The sequence below is a fragment of the Oratosquilla oratoria genome, chromosome 12, assembly GCF_046742065.1.
Source record: "Oratosquilla oratoria isolate Oo_2021 chromosome 12, ASM4674206v1, whole genome shotgun sequence".
NCBI classification, from domain to species: domain Eukaryota; kingdom Metazoa; phylum Arthropoda; class Malacostraca; order Stomatopoda; family Squillidae; genus Oratosquilla; species Oratosquilla oratoria.
Window position 1 is genome coordinate 40,070,607 of NC_134788.1, and position 24,551 is coordinate 40,095,157.

Here is a 24,551-nt window from a genome sequence, read left to right on the forward strand (position 1 = left end):
ATTCAAATACTGAATATAGGAAGAAAAATAAGAATAGTACAATGATTTGGCTTAGGACATGTAAAAGTTATGCAGTGGAGAAATATGTGTTTTGTGAATAATTCTGCATTGGCTGCATTGCTCAGTAGCTCTCGACTGGTGACTTGCTGTCAGTACAAAAGTAAAATTATTTCGATTTAATTAAATCTGTGTACAAAAATGGCAGAGGTTGCAGTTATCAATGAGAGTGGTATATGGAATGTTATCCAGTCTTATCTAATTGTAAAATTAGGTGAATGGCACCTGGGAATAATTTCTATAGATTTGGGTAGGTTTTTACTTCCCTTAATCTAATCATTAGATTACTGAAGAAAAGGTGAAAAAAATCGAACTAAAAATATTTGCATTAGACTAATGCAAATATTTTTAGTTCGATTTTTTTCACCTTTTCTTCACTTCTGTAAAGAAACAAATGATAAATCAATAGAGATAACACTGTCTTATTATCTTAAAAGAAAATAAGTAACATCTGCTTTGGAACAATTGTTATAAGTGTGTTCAAGACTTCAGAGCCCTGAAGTGAAGAGCATTTACTGGGGAATTGTACAACCTGTTACCAGGAATGTCAAAAGTTTTGCTCGGCAGTACAAGACTTTTGAAAGACCCCAAGGCAATTAAAAGTCTTCCACAAACTAAAAGATTTGATATAAAATATGATTAGGCCTACAATGATTAATAGTAATGATGACATGGTTTAACGTCACAAACTCCCCCCAATCGGAAGGTTAGGACAATGCCCCACACAGAGGACTATGTAGCGTGGAATTTAATGAACCATAATAATGCCCTTGCTTGGTTCCAACCGCCATCCTCTCGACCTTTGCCACACCCTAACCTGCTCAGTCAGCAAGCTTTCTAATGATTAATAATGAATACTGATGAAAAGAAATAAGCAGGGTGTGATTACAAAGGAAGAGCATACTAACATGGGACCTTTTGGTCCATAACTAGGTCAGATGAAAAGAAATAAAATAAAATAAAATAAAATGAGTAAATGAATAAAAATAAATAAATGAGTAAATGAATAATATAAATAGATAATGGTAAATAATAAACATAGATAATAATATATGAAAATGATAAATAATAATAAACTAATTAATAGAATAAATGGCAGGTATGATAACATATTTCTTAGGTGTTTATCTAAAGGAATCTTAAAGCTTTGAGCTATACTAAATTACACTGCCTCGGCGATGTTTGTGTATGTATTTACCTAGTTTATCTAGTTGTAGTTACCTAGTTGTAGTTTATGGGAAGGGGAGCTATCCTCATGGTGTCCCGCCCTTGTATCTCGCAGTGTCTAGTTTGCTCTTAAATTCGTGAATGGTTTTTGCACACACTATTTTTTCTTCCAGTTTGTTACAAGTGTCCACCACTCTATGTGGAAAACTGTTCTTCTTCAGATCTCTTCTATAACTATGTTTTTTTATTTTCTTTCCATGTCCTCTTGTGCTTCTCTTGTTCCAGTTTAACAAGTCCTCTTTATCAAGTATCTCTGTGCCCATCATGATTCTATAGATGGTCAGTAGGTCGCCTCTCTCTCTTCTTTGCTCCAGAGTCGGTAATTCTAGTTTAGCCACTCACTTCATATGACAAGTTTGCAAGTGCAGGGGCCATTTTTGGGCTATTCTCAGGATTCTTTCTATTTTCTTTATATTCTTTTTGGTACTGGGTGACCACAATGTCGCCGCATATTCTAGTTAGGCCTTGTCAGTGTGACTAATATTTTTTTTTTAATAATTTCTTCGTCCAAATATGTAAATGCCACTTATATTGATCTTAACAAGTTATAGGATTCTCTGACAATTTTGTTTATTTGTTTATCATAGGACAAGTCATTTGAGATAATTACTCCCAAATCTTTTTCAGATCCCACTTTCTTTACCTCCTTAGTTCCAATTTTATATTGTCCTGATATTCTATTATGTGTGTGTATTTACCTAGTTACCTAGTTGTAATATACGGGAGGGGAGCTATGCTCGTGGTGACCCGTCTTTGTATCTCTCCGCATCAAGTTTTATCTTAAAATCTTGTATAGTGTTAGCACATACTGTTTTGTTGTCTAATTTGTTCCATATATTTATCGCTCTGTGTGGGAAACTGTTCCTTTTCAAGTTTTTTTCAAGTAATGTGTGTGTGTGTGTGTTTGTTTGTTTTTTTGTGTATGAAAGTGTATGTTGGACTGGGCATTGTAGAAAGCACTTGTCCTCAAGGGGTTGATGGATGTTGCATGGTCACCATGGGGCGCTTATTACCTCTTAGAAACCCCCCCCCCCTCTCGTGTAGGTCCTGTCTGTTACAATGTCAAGCAGGCCCTAAATGATCAGTATTATTGCACAATATTCTGTATCGTATAGGATCAACAGTGTAGGGGTGGTTTGTGATGGGATTGGAGATTGTAATCTCTGGAACCACGTATTAGTCATGACCCAAATGCGCATTTGGTGTTGGGTCAGTGTTCAGTAATACCGTAAAGTACAGAATATTACGCAATAATATCAATCATGTAGGGCTTACTTAACAGCGGAGGTTATGATTAGGGTCGTGTCAGGAAGCTTCCACCGCTTGTGGTGCTAAACACGGCAAAATTAATTGCAACTGTATGATTTATCACCAAATGTTCAGAGTACTTTACTCTGAATATACGAGTGAAAGTCGTTTGCCGTGTTTAGGATGCGAGAGGAGGGGATGAGGGAGCAAATCAAGACGTCTACTCTTCTATCTATCCATCTATATACCAAGAGCTTTTTTCCCCCTTATAAGGGAGGTAGCCAAATCAAAGGCACGGACACCCACTCCCACCCATTCCACTCCCCCCTCCCATCTTAGCTCCTCGTGGATGACAGGTCGTCCCTGCATCCCGTCCACTACCCTGGGTCAGAAGCAATGCAGCAAGACACAGCACATCCACAGCAAAGCCGCTTCACTTAGTTAGCGATCCCTTCTATCCTACTACTCTGAAATTATTAAAAAAAAAAATAATTATTGAAAAAAACAATCAGTTTTAAGAAGAAAAGTTTTAAGAATAAAGAACTAAATATCCTTGCATGTTCGAAAGTAAAATAATGAAGTCATGAGCTACGTGCCGACTTGATGATCCTTTCTTTTGTGTGTTTTATAGATTTTTTTTTTTTTTTCCAAGTTGAGGTCCGGCTGCCTGTCTTTACAAAGGAGCAAGTGGACAGGAGACCTTTTTGTCCATAGCTAGGTCGTATGCAAAAAAAAAATGATAATGATAAATAAAAAAAAATTGATAATATAAATAATAAATAAAATAAATTGTCACCTCCATATAGAGGTGCAGCCTTGAGGGGCTGATGTTTGGTCCCCAGACCAGGCCCAGGATTTTCTGTATTGACTTCTTTTTCACTCCAACTTCTTATGTAATGAGAGTTGGCAGCCAACTACACCTCTCCTCCTCTTCCTCCTCCTCCTTCTCCTCTTCCTCCTCTTCCTCCTCCTTCTCCTCTTCCTCCTCCTTCTCCTCTTCCTCCTCCTCCTTCTCCTCTTCCTCCTCCTCCTCATCATAATCATCATCATTCCTCTATTCCACATTCTCTTCCTCTTATCATCACATCCTCCTCCTCGTTTTCTTCATTCTCCTCCTCCTCCTCCTCCTATCATCACATTCTCCTCCTCCTCCTCCTATCATCACATTCTCCTCCTCCTCCTCTGCCCCCTCCTCCTCCTCCTCCTCTGCCCCCTCCTCCTCCTCCTCCTCTGCCCCCTCCTCCTCCTCCTCCTCTGCCCCCTCCTCCTCCTCCTCTGCCCCCTCCTCCTCTTCCTCCTCCTCCTCTTCCTCCTCCTCCTCCTCCTCTGCCCCCTCCTCCTCCTCCTCCTCTGCCCCCTCCTCCTCCTCCTCCTCTGCCCCCTCCTCCTCCTCCTCTGCCCCCTCCTCCTCCTCCTCCTCTGCCCCCTCCTTCTCCTCCTCCTCCTCCTCCTCCTCCTCCTCCTCTGCCCCCTCCTCCTCCAATCATCACATCCTCCTATCATCACATCCTCCTCCTCCTCCTCCTCCTTCCAGAGGACTAAAAAGGAGGAGGAGGAGGATCATGAGGATGCTGCTGCCGGCAGGAGACCTTTTGGTCCATAACGAGGTTGGATGCGGAAAAAATATAATAATGATAAATAAAAGAAAAAGAAGAATTATAATAATATAAATAATAATAAATAGAATAATTGCATAGGTATAGTTGAATAATAAACAAATAGGGAAATGGTAAATAACAAAAAATTGACAGATAAATAATAATAAATGAGTGTCAAGCAAATAATGATAACCAAAGAAATAATAACAGACAAATAAACAATACAAAATAAATGGTAGCAGGCATTACAGTATCTTGCTTAGGTGTTTATCTTAACAAATCTTAAAAGCTTCAAACTGAACTACATTGCACTGTCTCTGCAGGAAGTTTGTTCCATTCATTAACTACAAGGTTGGCGAAGTTGTTTCTACCTACTTCCAAATTAAATCTATTTCCTGACTGTTTGAGACCATTATTTTTTGTCGGATTCTCATTCAGTGTGAAAATTTTGTCACTTTAGATGTCAATTCCCTTTAGAATCTTAAAGACCTGTATCAAGTCACCACTGAGTCTACGCTATTTTTAGGGAAAACAGATTCATGTTTTACTCCTTCACATCCTCTTCCTATCATCTCCTCCTCCTCCTTCACCTCCTGTTTATCCTCCTCCCCCCTCCTCCACTCCTTATCCTCCTCCCCCTCCTCCACTCCTTATCCTCCTCCTCTCCTTATCCTCCTCCTTCCCTTCCTTATCTTCCTCCTCCTTCTTTTACCGTCTGATGACGTAGAAAACATCTCATGTCGATACAGTATGAACAACATTCCAAATCTTTCTGTAAGGGAGAACCCAAGGGACTCTTTCCGTTCTGGGTCTGCGGGATTTCAGTTGGTGAATCTCAAAACAACGGCAAATATTATTCATCCCCCATCATCCGTTGCCCTTATCGTACCTTTCCAGCAAATCCCTTCCTTTCTTAATGCTTGGTACTATTTTTTATATTATTGTCATTATGTTGCTTTTTTCTGTTGAGGAAGGACGGGAGAGGACAGAAGACGGGTGAATGGAGAATGGTTGTATATGGATGATGTTGTGATGCATGAGGTGGAATGGGTAGGGGGATGGGGAGTGAGGTAGTATGTGTGAGCAAATTTTGACGCAGCCCGAAGGGATTTCTCCCCGTCTTCTTTTATTCATGGGGGGACGGAGAGGGGGGGGTCGCTGATTTAATGAAGCGGCCTTGCTGTGGATGTGCTGTGTCTTGCGACACTGCTTCTGACCCAGGGCAGTGGACAAGGTGCAGGGATGACCCATCATCCAGGAGGTGCTAAGATGAGAGGGAGGGTGGAGGGGTGTGGAGTGTATTCAGCAGGGTTGCGGAGTCGGATGGTATAAGGTCCGACTCCGACTCCTTTGATTCCTCCGACTCCCGACTCCTTAACTCCTTGACCCCTATGTGGAAATCTATTCTGCAGATCCATATACCAGCCTCCCACACCTATTCAGCAAGCATTTTTATAAATATTTTTTATGTATATTATTTTTTTACATGAAACATTCACTTGTATGATAAATATACTCATATACACTCAACCAGCTTTATATATACAGGTAGTCGTCGATTTACGACCGAGTTCGGTTCCGACAGACAGGTCGTAAGTCGATCTGGACGCAAGTCGAATTATATATATATATACAGTGTATATTACCCTTTATATATTATTTTTGTTACTGTATATATATATTGTATATTATATTTACCGTACTGAAATAATCTTAGCATCTTTGAACTATGTTGTATAGTATTTTTAACCTTTTTATAATTTTATCTGATTTTCTTTGGGAAACGTAGCTTAGGCCTAAGCATACTGAAAAAAAATCCTATCATCTTTGACCTATGATATTAGATACTTTATTTTTTAACATTTTTATTATTTTACCACCAGACTTTCTTTAGGAAACGTATGCATACTGAATAAAATCGTATTATCTTTGAGCTACGTTCTTTAATATTCATTAACTTTTTATAATTTTCATTAGGAAACGTAGCCTAGGCCTACGCATACTGAATAAAGTCCTGTCATCTTTGACCTACAAATACTTTTTTGTTTGTTAAATACATATCATTGCAAAGCACAATCAGGAAAATTTCTATTTCAAAACACATTCTTCTCATTTACGTACTATACCGAAAATATACTGAGCATAAACAAAGTTTACTGTTACATTTTATTAATCGCAAAACATAAAAATACAAAATGCTGTACCGAATATATTGTTATCGACAACAAACTAAGCATAAAAAAGTTTTACTGTTACATTTCATTAATTGCAAAACATATAAAAATACAAAATGTAAGATAAAATTTGGTTTCAAAACACATTCTTTTCGTTTACATACTGTACCGAACACATTGTTATCGACAACAAATTAGCCTAGGCATAAAAAAAAGTTTTACTGTTACATTTATTAATTGCGAAATATATAGAAATACAAAATGCAATGCAAAATTAGGAAACATTTTACTTCAAACAAACAAAATGAAAGAATATTTAGCTGGCTGAAATGCTGATGCCGCCGGCAGCCTGCCAAAATTGTCGTACTTGCGTCTCGCGGTGTGCAAAGTAATTGTACTGCACTGCCAGACATAACATTGCAATTCTATTACTCTATTAAATGTTAGATATTATTGCACTATCTCGTGGTCGTAAAGTCGATGAGTCGTAAGTCGCATATGTCGTAAGTCGACGACTACCTGTATATGCACACAAGCACGTATATTTGTATAAACATATATATATATATATATATATATATATTAAATATATAATGGTATTATTTATGCTCATGATCATCTACCAGCTTATGAGCACTTTCAAATCTGTCATGGCAGAGTTGCCACTTCAAGCTATATATTTTCTTTTTCCTTTGTGCCCCTCCCCTCCCCCCCCAAAAAAAATCATCTGTTATTTCATTTGTCCAATCTCATAAACCTTCTATCACAATATTAGGAAAAAATGTGACAAATCATGATGAGGAAAGGTTAATGGAGGATGCCCTACCTAGTACTTACTGCAGAATTAATTTCACCATGTTATCATAAAAACCAGGAATCAGTTCAGGAAAGAGACAACCTTCCCCTGTGCACACTGTTCATAGCTGCTGTTGTTCCTCCCCTTTTCAGTCATCACCAAATACTGTGACATATGCTCTGTCATTCCTATCTGGCTTCTGAGACTGGTCAAAGTTTATCTCAGGGCATTATCCCAGCATGACATAGCTCCTACAAAACAGTAAACCACACAAAAACACTTCCATTGACTTTTACATACATGAAGATGTACGTGCATAGTGCATACATAGTGGATATATACTATTGTCTACACTGTCATGTATGTGTGTACATGATGGAGTTCTAGATGTTAACATAATTTGAATTAATTAGATTGTCAACAAAGGTAAAGTAGCTAGTTTGAATTATTTAAAGATGAAAATTATCTCTGTCACTTGACAGTTGACAAATTATTCAGAAATTTGAATTAATAATTATATTGAGTATTTATCAAAAATAGAAATACATTCCACTGGCTATAACTCCCATAGTATAGAATGAATGAAACATTAATACAAACTACATTCTGGAAACTTCTATAAATGGTATATATCCTGTAACTAGCTATAAAACTATTCTATACTGGATGGTTATTAAATTTTCTCAACACAAAACATATCAAATTTTTTAGATTTTTTAAACTTGGAATAATGAGACCTACTGCTTTCTATTTGCACAATAGCAACAAATTATTTCACAGTGCACATCTATAGACAGTATTTTACAGCTATTGTTGGCTTGCCAATTACTGTAATGGTAAAAATGCAGACAAAGCTTTCAAGAATATAACAAAATATATGTACTGTACCTTGAATACACCCGTATTATTATGTTAATAACTAGGTTAAAAATTCAATCTATAAAAATTTCTTATAATAAAATATTTTATATGTTCCTTGAATCTACCAGTATTATTACGTTAATAACGAGGTTAAAGCTCAAATCTATACAAATTTCTTATTTGTAAACATTAAAAAAATAGGCATTATTCATAATTATATAACTTATAGAGTACTCAATTGAAATTTGCAAATAAAAAAAAATAGTTTGTACTTTATGTAAGTAGGGTAAACTGATATCTTAATGTGATGAAAATGGTTGGTAAGACTAGCCTATGAGAAATATAGGTTAGAGTCCTAGACTACCCTATGAATAGAGGCAGCCTATAGTCTAGGAAAACAAATTCCACCTGACAATTTATGGTAAAAAGAAAGGTAAATGTGGATTATAAGGTTATTTTGGGATTTTTATTTATTTATATATATATATATTTTTTTTTTTAATAAAAATGAAATAAAATAAAGATAAAACAATAAAATAATTAAGAAAGTAAAAACAAATTAGAAATAATTTTTTTTATCATTGCATTAGTTTTATTTTTTAATTTTCTTTATCTTATTTTTTTTTTTTTTTTTTTTAAAGAACCCAATTACATGTACCAAAAGAAGTAGGTTTGGTCTGTATATATATATATATATATATATATATATATATATATATATATATATATACATACATATACATATACTGTATATACACTCTCTTCATCAAAGTCTTAAAAATAATACAAACTGCTAATGATTGGCTAGGTTAGCTTATGGAGATTGCCTTGGCCAACAAACTGAGAGGCTAGTTTAGCCTATCTCATAATTAGCATTTATCATACAACAGGTAGGACCTTACAAGTAGCTTAGGCTACATCACTGGGAAAAGTAGGAAACTTTGGCAAAGTAATCTAAATTGTTCTTGCATCCAATGCTTATTGTTTACCAATTCCTACAAAAAAAAAACCATAGCCAAATCATGCAAACTGTATATCTAGGTAATATTTAAGATCTGGTAGTCACTCAATAGTAAGGTTTTCCAGACTATTCCGTATACCAGTATATCAATATTTGTCTTTACCAAGGTCACATTACACAATGTACAAGATTTGGCCTAAATATTTTATTTTTACTATTATTAAAAGATTAAAAGAGGAGGGGAAGTTGATTCAAGTAGGAAAGAAAAACTGAAAGGCAAAGATGAAAAGATGATAATGGAAGAGGAAGCGATAAGGGGAAGATGGGCAGAATATTTTAGGGAACTGTTAAATGTAGAGGAGGATAGGGAGGGAATGGTGATAGCAGTGGGAGGTGCAAAGAAAATGACAGTGATGGGTGAGGAAAATGAGGGAAAAATAAGAAAAGATGAGGTGGAAGTAGCAATTAAAATGATGAGAGCAGGTAAGGCACCTGGATTAGATGGGTGTCATGCGGAGTGTCTGAAGAAGGGAGGTAAAGTAATAGTAGACTGGTTAGTGAGGTTGTTTAATGTGTGTCTAAGGGAGGGTAGAGTACCAGAGGACTGGAGGAGTGCATGTATAGTTCTGCTTTTCAAAGGAAAAGGGAACAAGTGTGAGTGTAGTAGTTTCAGAGGGATCAGTTTATTGAGTGTAGTTGGGAAGGCGTATGGGAGGGTTATAATTGAGAGAATTAGGGGAGGAACAGAGGAAGTAATTGGTGAGGAGCTGTGTGGGTTTAGGAGACGTAGGGGCTGTGTGGATCAGATTTTTGTGATAAGACAGATTTGTGAGAAAGCTTTAGGAAAGGGTAGGATGTCTTTTGGGCCTTTATGGATTTGGAAAAGGCTTATGATAGGGTAGACAGAAAGGTACTGTGGGAGGTTTTGCAGATATATGGTATTGGGGGAAAGCTGTTAAGAGCAGTCAAGAGTTTTTATGAGAGTAGTAGAGCCTGTGTTAGAATCAGAAATGGAGAGAGTGAATGGTTCGAGGTAAAGGTGGGACTACGTCAGGGATGTGTCATGTCACCATGGCTGTTCAATGTGTATATGGATGGGATGGTACGGGAGGTAAATGCAAGAGTAATGGGCAGGGGACTGGAGTTGGTTGCGGAAAATGGAGAAAAGTGTGAGGTAAGTCAGTTGTTGTTTGCTAATGACACTGCACTTGTGGCAGGGTCAGAGGAGGCATTGGGAGAGTTAGTGACTGAGTTTGGGAGGGTGTGTGATAGGAGAAAGTTGAAGGTGAATGTGGGTAAAAGTAAGGTGATGAGGTGTACAAGAGGAGAGGATGGTGGAGAGTTGGAAGTAAGTCTTAGAGGGGAGAGGCTGGAGGAAGTGGATAGTTTTAGGTACTTGGGGTCATATGTGGCCGCAAAGGGGAGGAGTAGAGGTAGAGGTAAGCTGTAGATTGAGAGAAGCAAATAAATGCCTTGGGGGATTTAAAAAAAAGTAATGAGAAATAGACATTTGGGATTTAATGCAAAGAGGAGATTGTATGAAGGAGTGATTGTGCTAACAGTGCTGTGTGGGGCATAGACATGGAATTTGAGAGAGGCAGAGAGGAAGAGTTTAAATGTGTTTGAGATGAAATGTCTGAGAAGTATGGTGAGGGTTACAAGGCTGGATAGAGTGAAAAACGAGGAAGTGAGAAGGAGAGCTGGGATGGAAAAGGAGTTGGCTGAGAGGGCTGATGAAAGACTATTAGGATGGTTTGGACACATGGAAAGAATGGATGAAGGAAGACTGGTGAAAGGGGTATGGAAGGGAGTGAATTTGAGAGGACGACCGAGGATGAGATGGATGGATGGGGTGACAGGGGCGTTGAGCAAGAGGGGAATGCCTGTGGAGCAGGGAAGGGAGGTGGCAGAAGATAAGGATGAGTGGAGAAGGGCTGTGTATAGATGATACTGTGATGAAAAGAAAGGGAAGGGATGGGAGGATGGGGGGTTTTGGTGAGTGAGAAAGTGTGAATGATACTTTGACGCAGCCCGAAGGGACTTCTCCCCGTCCTCCATTTCCTATGTGAGGGGACAGAGAGGGGGGGTCGCCAATTAAGTGAAGCAGCCTTGCTGTGGATGTGCTGTGTCCTGCTGCATTGCTTCTGACCTAGAGTGGTGGGCGGGATGCAGGGATGACCTGTCGTCCACGAGGAGCTAAGATGTGAGGATGGAAGGGATATATAGGCCTAATTTTCAATTGTCTTTATAACATAATCAGTTTTAAATTAGATTAAAATGGTTCGTGATTTTCTTTACTCTGATTTCTATTTTTCATTGCTTCACTTGTAGGCCTATCGTATTCACTAGTAACCATGATCAGTAGCCTGTTTCTATTTTGTATATTTCAAACCACTAAATTTCTTTGATAAATGTATGATTTTCATATTCTGAAGTAGCTTTATCATAATCTAGCATATTTCTATTAAAGGAAAATGTGATAAAACTACCGAAAATGAAGGAAAAGAAAATTCACTGGGAGACACTGCTTCAGGCAGAATCTGCAGCTGTTTGTTTACATTAGTTAGTACAAGTAGTACACAATGCTGTCACATGGTGGCAGTACGAATTGATGTTTATTTATGTTGAAGTAGAAGCATTGCAGTATAGTACAAAATATGATACATATATATCTATATAAATATATATATATATATATATATATATACACAAACATATATATATATATATATATATATATATATATATATATATATATATATATATATATATATATATATATATATATATATATATATATATATATATATATATATATATATATATATAGTTTCACTCTCCTTACAGGAAACAACTACAAATACATGACCACAAAGACTTTTACCCAGACTGACAACAATAGCTTGACAGTATTGTGTATTTTTTTTATTTTTTTATTGATGGATTGTTTTTTGTTTCCATCTGGAGACACCACTTAGCGTACATATACACTGCACACACTCACTATTGCCTCCAAAAATAAAAGCAAAACCATACAAAAACTGCTAAATTGTGCAACTGGTAAAACCAAACAGGGAAACCATGTTAAAAAAATAATTTTATTGGACTTAAGGAGTTGGAGTCAGATAAAAAACTCCGACTCCGACTCCTAGTACTCTTAGAAATCCGACTCCAACTCCCTCCGACTTCGACTCCGCAACCCTGGTATTCAGGGATGGAATGGGTGGGAATGATTTTATGCCTTTTCCTTTTTGGCTACCTCCCTTGTAAGGGGGAAAAAGCCTTGGTATATGTATGTATGTATGTATGTATTATTATGTGCTTTGGTACAATTTTTTACTATTTTATATATAAGTTGTTATTATTATTAATATTGTTATGTGCTATGTTTTGTGACACTGCTGCTGACCCAGGGCAGTGGGGTGGGCGAGATGCAGGGATGACCCCTCACCCAGGAGAAGCCAAGATAAGAGAGAAGGAGGGAGGGGTGGTGAATGGGAGTGGAGTATGTTGGGGATGGAATGGGTGGGAGTGCATTTCATTCCTTTGCCTTTGGCTACCTCCCTTGTAAGGAGGAAAAGGCCATTGATATATATATATATATATATATATATATATATATATATACTGTACATCTCTCTTGATGGTGTATTGGTCTAAGTCATTACAGCATTGGTCACGTGCTTGCTGTAGGTTCGAGTCCTTGGGTGTACCACTTTTCAGTTTCTGCATGTGCCTCCATGGTCCTTCTGATGTTGATGGCTTAGAATTAAAGTGTATTGTGGTTGATAGAAAATATGTATATATGGGTGTGTGTGTATATATATATATATATGTGTGTGTGTATTTATGTATTACGTAATCCCTTCCCTTTTCTTCCTATCTTCGTCTTAATCATTTGAATTGTACAATTACATGCTGCGACTTTCAGAGTGAGGTGGTCCAGCTGTGCAGCTCGTACGGAACCGTCCACCGTGTGCGTCTCTCCTCCGGAGCGTCCTCCTCCTCGGAGATCGGCGGCAGTCTCCCCAGGAGGTCCCCTGGCAGTGCAAGGTCCTTTGGAAGGAGGAGCCCCTGCGGGGCCGACAGGAGTGGCAGTGCCAGTAGAGGGAACGCCTCGCGACCCTTCTGCTACGTCGACTTCTGCAGGGACGAGGACGCAGTGAGTCTGGGTGCTTCCCATCTCTCTCTCTCTTCTCCCCCCTCTCTATCCCCTTTCTCTCCTTTCTCCATCAAACCCTCTCTCTCTCTCTCTCTCTCTCTCTCTCTCTCTCTCTCTCTCTCCCTCTCTCCCTCTCTACCTCTCTACCTCTCTACCTCGCTACCTCTTATTCTCTCTCTCCCCCTCCCACCTTCATCCAGAATTAAAAGAAGAAATGTGGGTCAGTGTTAGTGATCGTGAGACAAAATACGTAAAAAATGACAAAGTTACATATCATATGATAAAAGGGCAAAGTGATTTTATACTTGCATATATTTTAGGCATACAGATCTGTTCTCACGTATTTTTCCCCCCACAGCGGATGTGCGAGAGCTGCTTAATCGGTGCCAGTTTGCGTAACTACCGGCTACACGTAAAGGGCTTCCGAGGCATTCCGTTTGTGGCTGCTACAGAGCACCAGAAAGGGTATGAGACCTCAAGGGAGTCCTCGCCGAGGAGAGGGAGTACTCCGTACCCCAAAGGCAGTGCGAGAGACAAAAAAGCCTTCTGTAGCAGTCGTGGCCATGACACTGTTTCTGTAGTCGAGGCTGGCCGAGGTTCTGCGGAATGTGACGAACGGGTGAGGGAAGGAAGAGGAAGAAAAGGAATAGATTTTGTTGTGGAACCCATTGAAGCGTCAGTAGGAGGAGAACAAGAACTGAATCCCGAGGCATTCGTATTCGTAGAGAAACCCGTCATAGACGTATCGTCTAACGGAAACTGTGACCCGAACCTGGAGAACACGGGTGTTGAGGAACTTAGCCAGGGCGTTGATAACTGCCACGGTGTTGACGAGTCACTCGGGACCACTGACGTTCCGCACGATGCAGTCCAGACTGAGGAAGATCTCTTAGTCGAAGTACACGGAGACTTGTTACTAGAACACGAAGGACGTCAGGAACCTGGAAGAAGCGATAGACCTCAGGAACCTGTTCCTTGGGAGATCATACCAAAAGGGTACGTGTCGGAAGATCAGGCAGATAGATACGTACACCCAGTTCCCACAGCGGATATATTCACAAGTCCAATCCACAGGAGTTTGATAACCAAGGAAGATGTATTGACAGGTTCTGAGCCTGTGGAGGTTAGTGCCGGGATGTCCACGGTTGTAGAGAACTTGCACAAGGATTTGCCGCAGGAGCCTGAGTTTAAGAATCCCATTATCTTGTCCGAAGAACTGACGTCAATAGAAGAATTTCCAAAGGATGAGCGTCCAGTTGTGAATCGGGTCCAAGTGACCCAAGAGGAATGTGATCTTCAGGTTCAGGAGGTTCCTCGTTTAGATGAAGTCCTTGGAAACAGAGCAGAAGCAGAGTTGGACTGCAAAGAGGTCACATTTGAATCTAACGACAAGGTCTCTAATTCGGCCAAAGAAACCACCAATAGTTACGACAGAGCCGAGCTTGCTGTGCAAGAAGTTGCAGGGTGTGTTTGCGTAGAGGCAGTGAAGGCGAAGTACGGACCGACATTCTACGACCATGAAGAGTCCTTTGTGGATTTGTTTAGCTGGAATGATACTGGAAAACCTGCTTTGAAGTGTTTGGAGAACACGGAAGACCCAGACGTTTCTTCTCACTATAACCCGTGCCCTCCGACAAACACGATCGAATGTCGAGCAGAAGACAAGTCGAGTAAAAGCGATTCTGATGGAAAACGTTCTTCTCATAGTCTTGATGCTTCTCCCTCCCCTCCTCCTCCCTCAGCCGTTTCGTTCTCTGCCACCTCTCCTAACCCCATCACGTCAACAGTAAATCAACAAAGTATCCCCTGTTCCTCCGATAACGTACAAGAGTCACTACCCCAGCAGACAACAGCCTCCAGTTCTGGGGCGGAGAAAGTAGTTGTAGGGAAAGTCGTAAAAAAGAACCATAAGAAGGGTTTGGATACCAAGAGAGGCAGTGGCAGTAATACCTCATCGGGTGAGTACAGCGGAGATTTTTGTTTGTGTGTATATCCAGGTCTGGATGGATGCCATGCAGAATGTGTAAAAAAAGGAGGTACAGTGATGGTGGACTGGCTAGTGAGGTTATTTAATGTTTGCTGGAGAGAGGGTAGAGTGCCGGAGGACTGGAGGAGTGCCTGTATAGTTCCACTTTACAAGGGGAAAGGGGACAAGTGTGAATGTAGTAGTTTCAGAGGGATTAGCTTGTTAAATGTAGTAGTTTCAGAGGGATTAGCTTGTTAAATGTAGTTGGGAAGGCTTATGGGAGGATCTTGATTGAGAGGATTAGGAGAGGAACAGAGGGAGTAATTGGTGAGGAACAGTGTGGATTTAGGACGGGTAGAAGATGTGTAGATCAGATCTTTGTGGTAAGACAAATATGTGAGAAAGCTATAGGAAAGGAAAGGATGTTTTTTGGGCTTTTATGGATCTGGAAAAGGCTTACGATAGGGTAGACAGAAAGGCACTGTTGGAGGTTATGCAGATATCTAGGAGCTGTCAAGAGTCTTTATGAGTGTAGTAGAGCTTGTGTCAGGATTAGAAATGGAGAGAGTGAGTGGTTCGAGGTAAAGGTGGGACTGCGTCAAGGATGCGTTATGTCGCCCTGGCTGTTCAACTTACACATGGATGGGGTAGTGCGAGAGGTAAATTCAAGGGTAGTGGGTCAGGGATTGGAGATGGTTAAAGAAAATGGAGAAAAGTGGGAGGTGAGCCAGCTGTTGTTTGCTGATGACACTGCGCTTGTGGCAGGATTGGAGGAGGGATTGAGGAAGTTGGTGACAGAGTTTGGGAGAGTATATGATTGAAGAAAGCTAAAGATAAATGTGGGTAAAAGTAAGGTGATGAGATGTACAAGGGGTGAAAGTGGCAGTAGACTGGAAGTGAGCATTAAGGGAGAGCGACTGGAGGAAGTGGATAGTTTTAGATACTTGGGTGCAAATGTGGCAGGAAAAGGTGGAGTGAAGGTGGAGGTAGAATGTAGATTGAGAGAAGCGAGTAAATGCCTTGGTGGATTGAAGAGTGTAATGAGGAATAGACATTTGGGAATGGATGCTAAGAGGAGACTGTATGAAGGAGTGATTGTGCCAACAGCACTATATGGGGCAGAAACATGAAACATAAGAGAGGAAGAGAGAAGGAGTTTGAATGTGTTTGAGATAAGGTGTCTGAGAAATATGACGTGGGTTACTAGGCTAGATAGAGTGAGAAATGAGGAGGTGAGGAGGAGAACGGGGGTGGAAAGGGAGTTGGGAGATAGGGTTGATGAAAGAGTATTAGGATGGTTTGGACACGTGGAAAGAATGAGTGAAGAAAGACTAGTAAAAGAGGTATGGAAGGCAGATGTGGAGGTAGTGAACATGAGGGGACATCCTAGGATGAGGTGGATGTATGGGGTGAAGGGGGCTTTGAGGAAGAGGGGAATGTCTGTTGAGGAAGGACGGGAGAGGACAGAAGACGGGTGAATGGAGCATGGTTGTATATGGATGATGATGTGATGCATGAGGTGGAATGGGCAGGGGATGGGGGGTGAGGTAGCATGTGTAAGCAAAAATTGATGCAGCCCGAAGGGATTTCTCCCCATCTTCTCCTTTTATGCATGGGTCGACGGAGAGGGGGGGTCGCCGATTTAATGAAGCGGCCTTGCTGTGGATGTGCTGTGTCTTGCGACACTGCTTCTGACCCAGGGCAGGACAAGGTGCAGGGATGACCCGTCATCCAGGAGGTGCTAAGATAAGAGGGAGGGTGGAGGGGTGTGGAGTGTATTCAGGGATGGAATGGGTGGGAATGATTTTATGCCTTTTCCTTTTTGGCTACCTCCCTAGTAAGGGGGAAAAAGCCTTGGTATATGTATGTATATCCAGGAGGTGCCAAGATAAGAGGGAGGGAAGTGGGTGGAGGGGAGTGGAGTGTGATAGGGATGGAATGGGTGGGAGTGGTTTTTGTGCCTTTCTTTTTTGGCTATCTCCCTTGTAAGGAGGAAGAAAGCCTTTGGTATATGTATGTATGTGTATATAGGCCATGCATTAGCCAAATTAGTGTGATTCCTGGGACACACTTTAGGCTTTGTTGCATTTTTAGTGTTATATATATTATTATTATTATGTGGGAGTTGATTTATGCCTTTGACTACCTCCCTTGTAAGGAGGAAAAAACCTGTTGGTATATCTATGTATTTATTATTTCAATATATGTATATATATATATATTTTATTATTCTTTTTAGTATATTGGTACAATCTTAAACTTTCTACAACTAGAAAGATTCCTTATCATATATAGTTTTTAAGTTTGTAGTTTAAGCTGTAACCATATATTGGAAGGTTATTACACTTCTTGCTTTGTTGGATAAGCTGAATTGTGTAACTTTGATTAGTCTTTGTCAGTATATAGCCTCCTTGTATATGGATTTGAAAAGAAAAAAATATTTTATAATAATGACTCCTCATTTTGGCTGAGTAGGAATTCAGACGTCTCCGATTTTTACGCATATTCGTTTGTGCCAGCAGGTGCGTCTGCTGCTGCATCGGGAATGGTTTGGAAGTGTCCAGATCCTCACTGCGGTGCCAAGAATGCCGTTGACCTCCTGTATTGTGCCAAGTGCAAGTTCCCCAAGAGAATGAACGAGTCCAGTACTATGGGTTCTGCCGCTACTAAAGGTGGGGGAATTAGGGCGTACACACGTAAGACCCTTCGTCCACGGGGAGCTAAGATGAGAGGGTAACGAGGGTGGTGGACGGGATTGGCCTTTGGGTTGGCTACCTCCCTAATAAGGGAGAAAAAGCTCTTGATATAAAGATAGACACATGCATGCATGATTGCTTGATTGTTGTAGCATGCAGCTACAATTATGTAGTCCTGTTGCTTGTTATACGTGCATTTTTATATAGATGACCCGTCAATAGTTGGTTCATTGCTACTGATTTGGGTAGTGGATAGGGGGTAGGGACGACCTTTCTGAGTGTAACGCCACATGACGAGCCCAATCATCTACTGACCACCGTACCTCTCCCATAGGGTGGCGTCAAGGGACGGCATCACAAAGTTGCCGTTACATGGCCATGGGCTGGTTTGCTCATGCCATATCACCCATTAAGTTCTATGGTTGGACCACCACACAACGACTGGATAAGGCGAACCTCGCCCATCTCCTTCAGAAATTCATGGACAAGAAGAGGCAGGTTCCTCAGCAAGTTGCTCTTGATGAGGTAAGCAGGTGTTCATGGAAACTGAGAATATTTCTATCTTTGGGGACCGTATTACACCAAAGCTGCGACACAGAAGTTAGAAAGGGTATCTGTTCTGAGTAATGGCTCCCGACTGCCGCTCACCTCGGACATGAAGTGACTTTGACATCACTGTATTTATCTAGTTGTATGTGGTTTAAAGAGTGTAATGAGGAATAGACATTTGGGAATGGATGCGAAGAGGAGACTGTATGAAGGAGTGATTGTGCCAACAGCACTGTATGGGGCAGAAACGTGGAACATAAGAGAAGAAGAGAGAAGGAGTTTGAATGTGTTTGAGATGAGGTGTCTGAGAAGTATGGTGGGGGTTACTAGGCTAGATAGAGTGAGAAATGAGGAGGTGAGGAGGAGAACAGGGGTGAAAAAGGATTTGGGAGATAGGGTTGATGAAAGAATATTAGGATGGTTTGGACACATGGAAAGAATGAGTGAAGAAAGACTAGTAAAAGAGGTATGGAAGGCAGATGTGGAGGTAGTGAACATGAGGGGACGTCCTAGGATGAGGTGGATGGATGGGGTGAAGGGGGCTTTGGGGAAGAGGGGAATGTCTGTTGAGGAAGGAAGGGAGAGGACGGAAGACAGAGGTGAGTGGAGAATGGTTGTATATGGATGATGTTGTGACTGCATGAGGAGGAATGGGCGGGGGGGTGGGGGGTGGGGTAGTATGTGTGAGTAAATTTTGACGCAGCCCGAAGGGATTTCTCCCCGTCCTCGCCTTATATGCAAAGGGGGACGGAGAGGGGGGGTCGCCGATTAAATGAAGCGGCCTTGCTGTGGATGTACTGTGTCCTGCGACACTGCTTCTGACCCAGGGCGGTGGGCAGGGTGCAGGGATGACCCGTCATCCAGGAGGTGCTCAGATGAGAGGAAGGGTGGGAGGGGTGTGGAGTGTATTTAGGGATGAAATGGGTGGGAGTGTTTTTATGCCTTTCCCTTTTTGTCTACCTCCCTTGGAAGGGGGAAAAAGCCTTGGTATATGTATGTATGTATGTATGTTGTATCTTACGGGAAGTGGAGCCACGCTCGTGGTGTTCCCTCCCTGTATCTAGCAATGTCTAAGTTGCTCTTAAATTTGTTGCTCACTCTATATTGATTTAATTAAGTGGCCTTGCTATGGATGTGCTGTGTCTTGCGACACTGCTTCTGATCCAGGGCAGTGGACGAGATGCAGGAATGACCTGTCATCCAGGAGGAGCCAAGAAGGGAGGGAGGGATGTTGGGAGCGGAGCGGAGTGGAGTGGGTGGGGATGGAATGGATGAAAGTCAAATTATGTCTTTCGACTTTGGCTACATCCCAATCTTGGCCAGTACGGGAGCAGTGCACTGGTCTCGTGTCACATACCTCATGGCACTGTGGTTAGAATTCTCACCTGCCACTACAGCAGTCCGGGTTCGACTCCTGCCCAGGGCTGAAATAATTTCAGTATCGCTGTGCTGTGAGTCGTTACTTCAACTCTCATGGGTGGGGAGTTGGGGGTGTTTGGGTGTGTAAGGTTATAGTATTACCCATAGATTGGTCATACAAGCTCTGAGCTCTCATCCGGGAGGTTAATAATTGTTGATCACAAGTTCAAACACGTGATCCAAGACCATGGTGAAGTGAATCACAGGGTCGGCAGATTGAGCCCCGTCAGGGCCAGTGAGCTTGAGCCGTTTACTGGGGAGGTTAGTCCCGTGGCTGGGGACCACGGTGGGGGGTTTGAGGCTTGCCTCAGCTGATGTTCAAAGGAGAGGATTTGAAAAGACTGATATCGGAATTGAAACCTAGCAACTTTAGAAATCCCTTGGTGTATGCGTGATAGTCTAGTACAGTGGTTCCCAACCGGTGTGCCACGGCACCAAAGAGTGCCGTGAGATCAATTGAGGATGCCGCCAAAATTTAGGGCAAAAATAATTTTCGTATTACCGACTCTGTCATCCATTTTTGATCACTAAAGCAGCATCAGTGTAAAGATAAGTATTTTCATATTACCCAGGGACAAAATTTTGTTTCACTGATGTTGAATTGACAAAATACTGACAAACTAGAATTTAGATTTTCTAATAAGGGTGCTGGGGACTTCTGAAGGGTTTGGCAAGGATGCCACAAGCCAGAAAAGGTTGGGAAACACTGGTCTTGTACCCCATATTGGGAAGAGTGGAAAGGGACATGTGAAGTTGCCATGGCGGGAGGCGGTGGGGAGCTAATAGTCTCTCTCTGGCATGTGTAAATTTCTCTTTTGTCGGAGAATTATTTAACGAGCAGATGAGGAGAGAGTGTTGCCATACATGAGGAGAGAGAAGGTTGCTGTATGGTCAAAGACGTGGGGGTAAACCATCTTCAGTTGTCAGGCCCTGCCGTCTTGCTGTGCTGCAAGATGCGATTAGGTCCATTAATCCAACACTCGCCAACTGTCACTTGTGCGGAGGTTTGGGCCCAGGACGTAAACCCACTTTGGGAATTGGCCCCCCCAGGACGTAAAACACCAATTCCCGAAGTGGGTTTACATTCTGGGTAAAGATGTCTATGCGTGGTAGTGGATTTATCCCTTCGACTTTGGCTACCTCCCTTGTTAGGGGGGAAAAAAGCTGTTGGTATGTGTCCACGTAAAAATGTCCGCACAGGTGGTGGTCGGTGAGTGTTGGATTAACCATTTCAGTACGATGACACTTATTTAGGTGTCATAAGGCGTGAACGGGTACATGAGGAAGCAGACGTCAGCATCTTGATTATACTTTTTTTTTGTAGTTTTACATGAGTTACTCCCAGATTCTGTAAACTGGTTTGATCACACTTTCTGTGTTTACTATTACTCGGAGTGAAAGGGAACAAGTAATACAGCAGTGACTATATTTCATAATGCGAGTAGTGTGATGCATCGTACATATGACAGCTGATGTTGCGCACGAGAATTTGAGTCGTACTGAAGTGGTTAAGAGATCTAGGAGGCGTACCCCATCAGACTTGGGGGAAGAAGAAAAGATGCGAGGTGAGGAATTTGGTACATTATAAGTTGGGTAGAGATGAAAGAGCACAAATATTCTTAGAATGGCACCTACACTGTCAAATCTGACATACAAACAAAGATTGGAGAAATTACATCTGTCAACACTGGTACAGAGAAGAGAAAGAGGTGATTTGTTGACCATTTACAGAATTATGAAAGGTATGGGAATTCTCGATAGAGATGACTTATTAAAATGGGACAGAAGAGAAACAAGAGGACAAGAAGAAAAACTAAAGGACAGTCACAGAAGAGACCTGAAAAAAAATAGCTTCCCACATAGTGATTGATGTCTGGAACAAACTAAACAGAGAAACAGTGAGTGCCAAAACTATACACGATTTTAAGAATAAACTGGATGTGGATAGATACGAAAACGGGTCACTACGAGCATAGCTCTCGTCCCGTAAAATACAACTAGGTAAATACGTAACCTGTGTAGTTCATATATATATATATTTTTTTCTTTTTCAGATTTATGGACTCCAGGTTGAGGACACTTGGGAACGAGTGCGAATCGTGTCTCCCGTGATGGAGGAACGTAAGGAGGAGGTGCAGCAGGAGGACAAACAGGAAGGGGAGCGGCAGGAAGGCAAACTGGAAGAGAAGCTGTGGGAAGTGGAGGAGTTTATGGTGACTTTAGTCGACAATGGTCGCTCGGTCATCGCGAAGAAGGACGACTTGGCCCTCCTGCCCAGGAGCACGAAGGATTTCACCCCGTTCCTGACGGAGTTCACGCTCAAGAACGTCAGGCCCCTACGCAAGGCAGATCCAGACCTTCTGCGGCAGGTAACGCGACCTACTATGGACTTCCTTGACCGTCTTGGTCGTCACAAGTCTGCCCTAAGGGTTGATGTTATAATGCGTTATCTCGTATCTTGCTGGATGAGTGGGTGAGGGTGTTGTTACACTACAAATTCCTCTGTGAGGGGCACCGTCCTAGCCTTCTGATAGGGGGAGTTTGTGATGTTAAACCATATCACTTGCGGCGAAGGTAGAGATGATGACGATTCGAACCCTGCTCGGGGTATGGTTCATTAGATTCCATGTTACAAGGTCCACCGTAAGGGGCACTGTCTTAGCCTCCTGATAGGGGGAGGGTTTGTGACGTTAAACCGAATCACATCATCACAATCATTCTCTCGTCTCTTACTATCAAACGCCTCCGTACCTGTCTCCCTCTCTTCCTCATGTCTCCTTCCCTCCCTTTCTCTCTCCTTTCCTTCACTGCAAAATCACAGTTGAACACTGCAACAGTGAGTGATAATCAAGAGATCAAACGAGGAAAACCTTTCGACAGTAATGGCGGAATTGGCAAAGATCACGAATGTATTTGAGGTGTCTAGAATAGAAAGGGGGAAATGCGGGCATCACGCGGAAGACATTTTGCCTCCTAACCCCTTCCATACAGTGCCGCACACGTAGGCGTCATGAGGAGCAAGTGGATTCGCGATGCTGCCATATCGGCGTCTTGATTATATTTATTGTAGTCGCCCCTGTGTTTTTACATTCTCCCTAATCTGCTCTTAATCCCATTCTCTGTGGTTTTCAAAATTCACGGGTGAAAGAGAGAACGATCGATATAAGCCGTGACTATATTTTATGATGCGAGTATTATTACGACACGTCATACTGCTGGCATTGGCTGCTGCCCGTGAGATTTAAGTCCCGTAGTGAAGTGGTTAACTCCTAGAATACGATGATACCGACATAGGCATCATGAGATGTGAGTATACAAAGATGCCACTGTGGGCATTCTGATTATATTTATTTTTTAGATGTAGTTGACTGGTGACCCCTGTATTCTGTGAACAGGCTTGATCACATTTTCTGTGGTTATAAACATTTTGTGTGAAAGAAAATTAATAAAACAGCTGTAGCTTTATATTTTATAGTGCAAGTTTTGGGATGCGTCATTGTATGTCAGGCAAGTGTATTTAATTCGTATTGAAGAGGTCAACGTCAGACGCTGTAAGAACCATATTTCCGTACTGGGGAGGTGCAGCATTTATTCCTCTCCGTTCTCGATGCCTCATTTCTAGTTTGAACAAAGTTCATAGTGCCGCCCTGGGGCGATGTTCTTAGTGATGCCCCTTCCCCCATCACCACATCCCATCTCCACTATTCCTTACTGCTGATTGTAGCTATGGGCTGGCAAAATAATTAAACAGATTTTAAAAATGTTATTTAACATCCCTATTGCAGAAAGGTTAGGGGGAAAATATTTCGTATTCTGTCTATTCTAACGGAAAATTTGTATATTACGGTAAAATATTCGGGTTCCTTTGACCTTTTTTTTTTTAACTATATTTTACCAGACTAGAATTGCCGCCCCCCCCCCCCCTAAATGTGCTGCCATCCTAGGGCATATGCACCCCCACTCCCACATGTGAGGGCCCTGCATAGTTTTCTCAGGGCGTAATATCAATTGCTGTAAGAGTTACGATGCCAGAAGTGAACGATCTCCATCACTTCCATGGTCACTTTCACCACGACTTCCTCACCACGCAGGGACGGGAATGGCTCACGGAGAGGCTCGGAGGAGGCAAAGAGTTGGAGCTTCATTGCATTGGGAATCCAGATTACAAAGACGTCATTGTCCAGGTAAGCTCTCGTAACACGGACGTACGGCATTTTTTTTTTTAGAAGTGCACACCTACGCAGTATAGCATTAGAAAAATGTTAATTTCGTAAATTATAATAAATCAATGTAATAAATATTTTTCTTGGCAGAAGTCATTATCAGAAAAAGTTAAAATCTATAGAGAAACAAATGAAGTCACTTTGACTCTTTTAGACACCATCTTTGTTTTGATAGATTCGCAGGTCAGAGATGATGATGACCCTAATGTCCTCTAGAATTGCAGGTACCACATTACTAAATGCAGGTTAGGTTCATAGGTTAGAATAGACAAATTGATCATACTTTAATTTCTTCAGCCTCCACTGCCGAAACAAAGACGGTGTCTCAACTAACCAAAGTGGCTATGTTTGTTTATATTTTTTAGTAACCTTTTCTATCATTAATTTCTGCCAAGAATAACATATATTACATTGATGTATTATAATTTACAAAATTAATATTTAATTTTCTATTGCTATATTACATCCAGGTGTGCACTTCTATAAATGCTCTCACTTCCACATTTCATCTTGTATCCGTCCTCATAACTTGCACCACACTTCTTAACCTCTTTGATACGATGACGCCTACGTAGGTGTCATGAGGCGTGAGTGGGTAGACAAGGATGCTGGCG

The 24,551-nt window shown here is 41.4% G+C and overlaps 1 protein-coding gene across 1 annotated transcript in view; it reads left to right on the forward strand.

Moving 5' to 3' along the window:
- LOC143031490 (uncharacterized) overlaps positions 1-24,551 on the forward strand; it is a 44,976-nt gene that overhangs the window by 294 nt on the left and 20,131 nt on the right. The window contains exons 2-7 of the mRNA XM_076195407.1: positions 12,854-13,084; positions 13,443-15,042; positions 17,573-17,722; positions 18,081-18,271; positions 21,769-22,083; positions 23,806-23,898. Coding sequence (XP_076051522.1) covers positions 13,446-15,042; positions 17,573-17,722; positions 18,081-18,271; positions 21,769-22,083; positions 23,806-23,898 — 2,346 coding nt within the window. The 5' untranslated portion in view covers positions 12,854-13,084; positions 13,443-13,445. The remainder of the gene's footprint in view (positions 1-12,853; positions 13,085-13,442; positions 15,043-17,572; positions 17,723-18,080; positions 18,272-21,768; positions 22,084-23,805; positions 23,899-24,551) is intronic.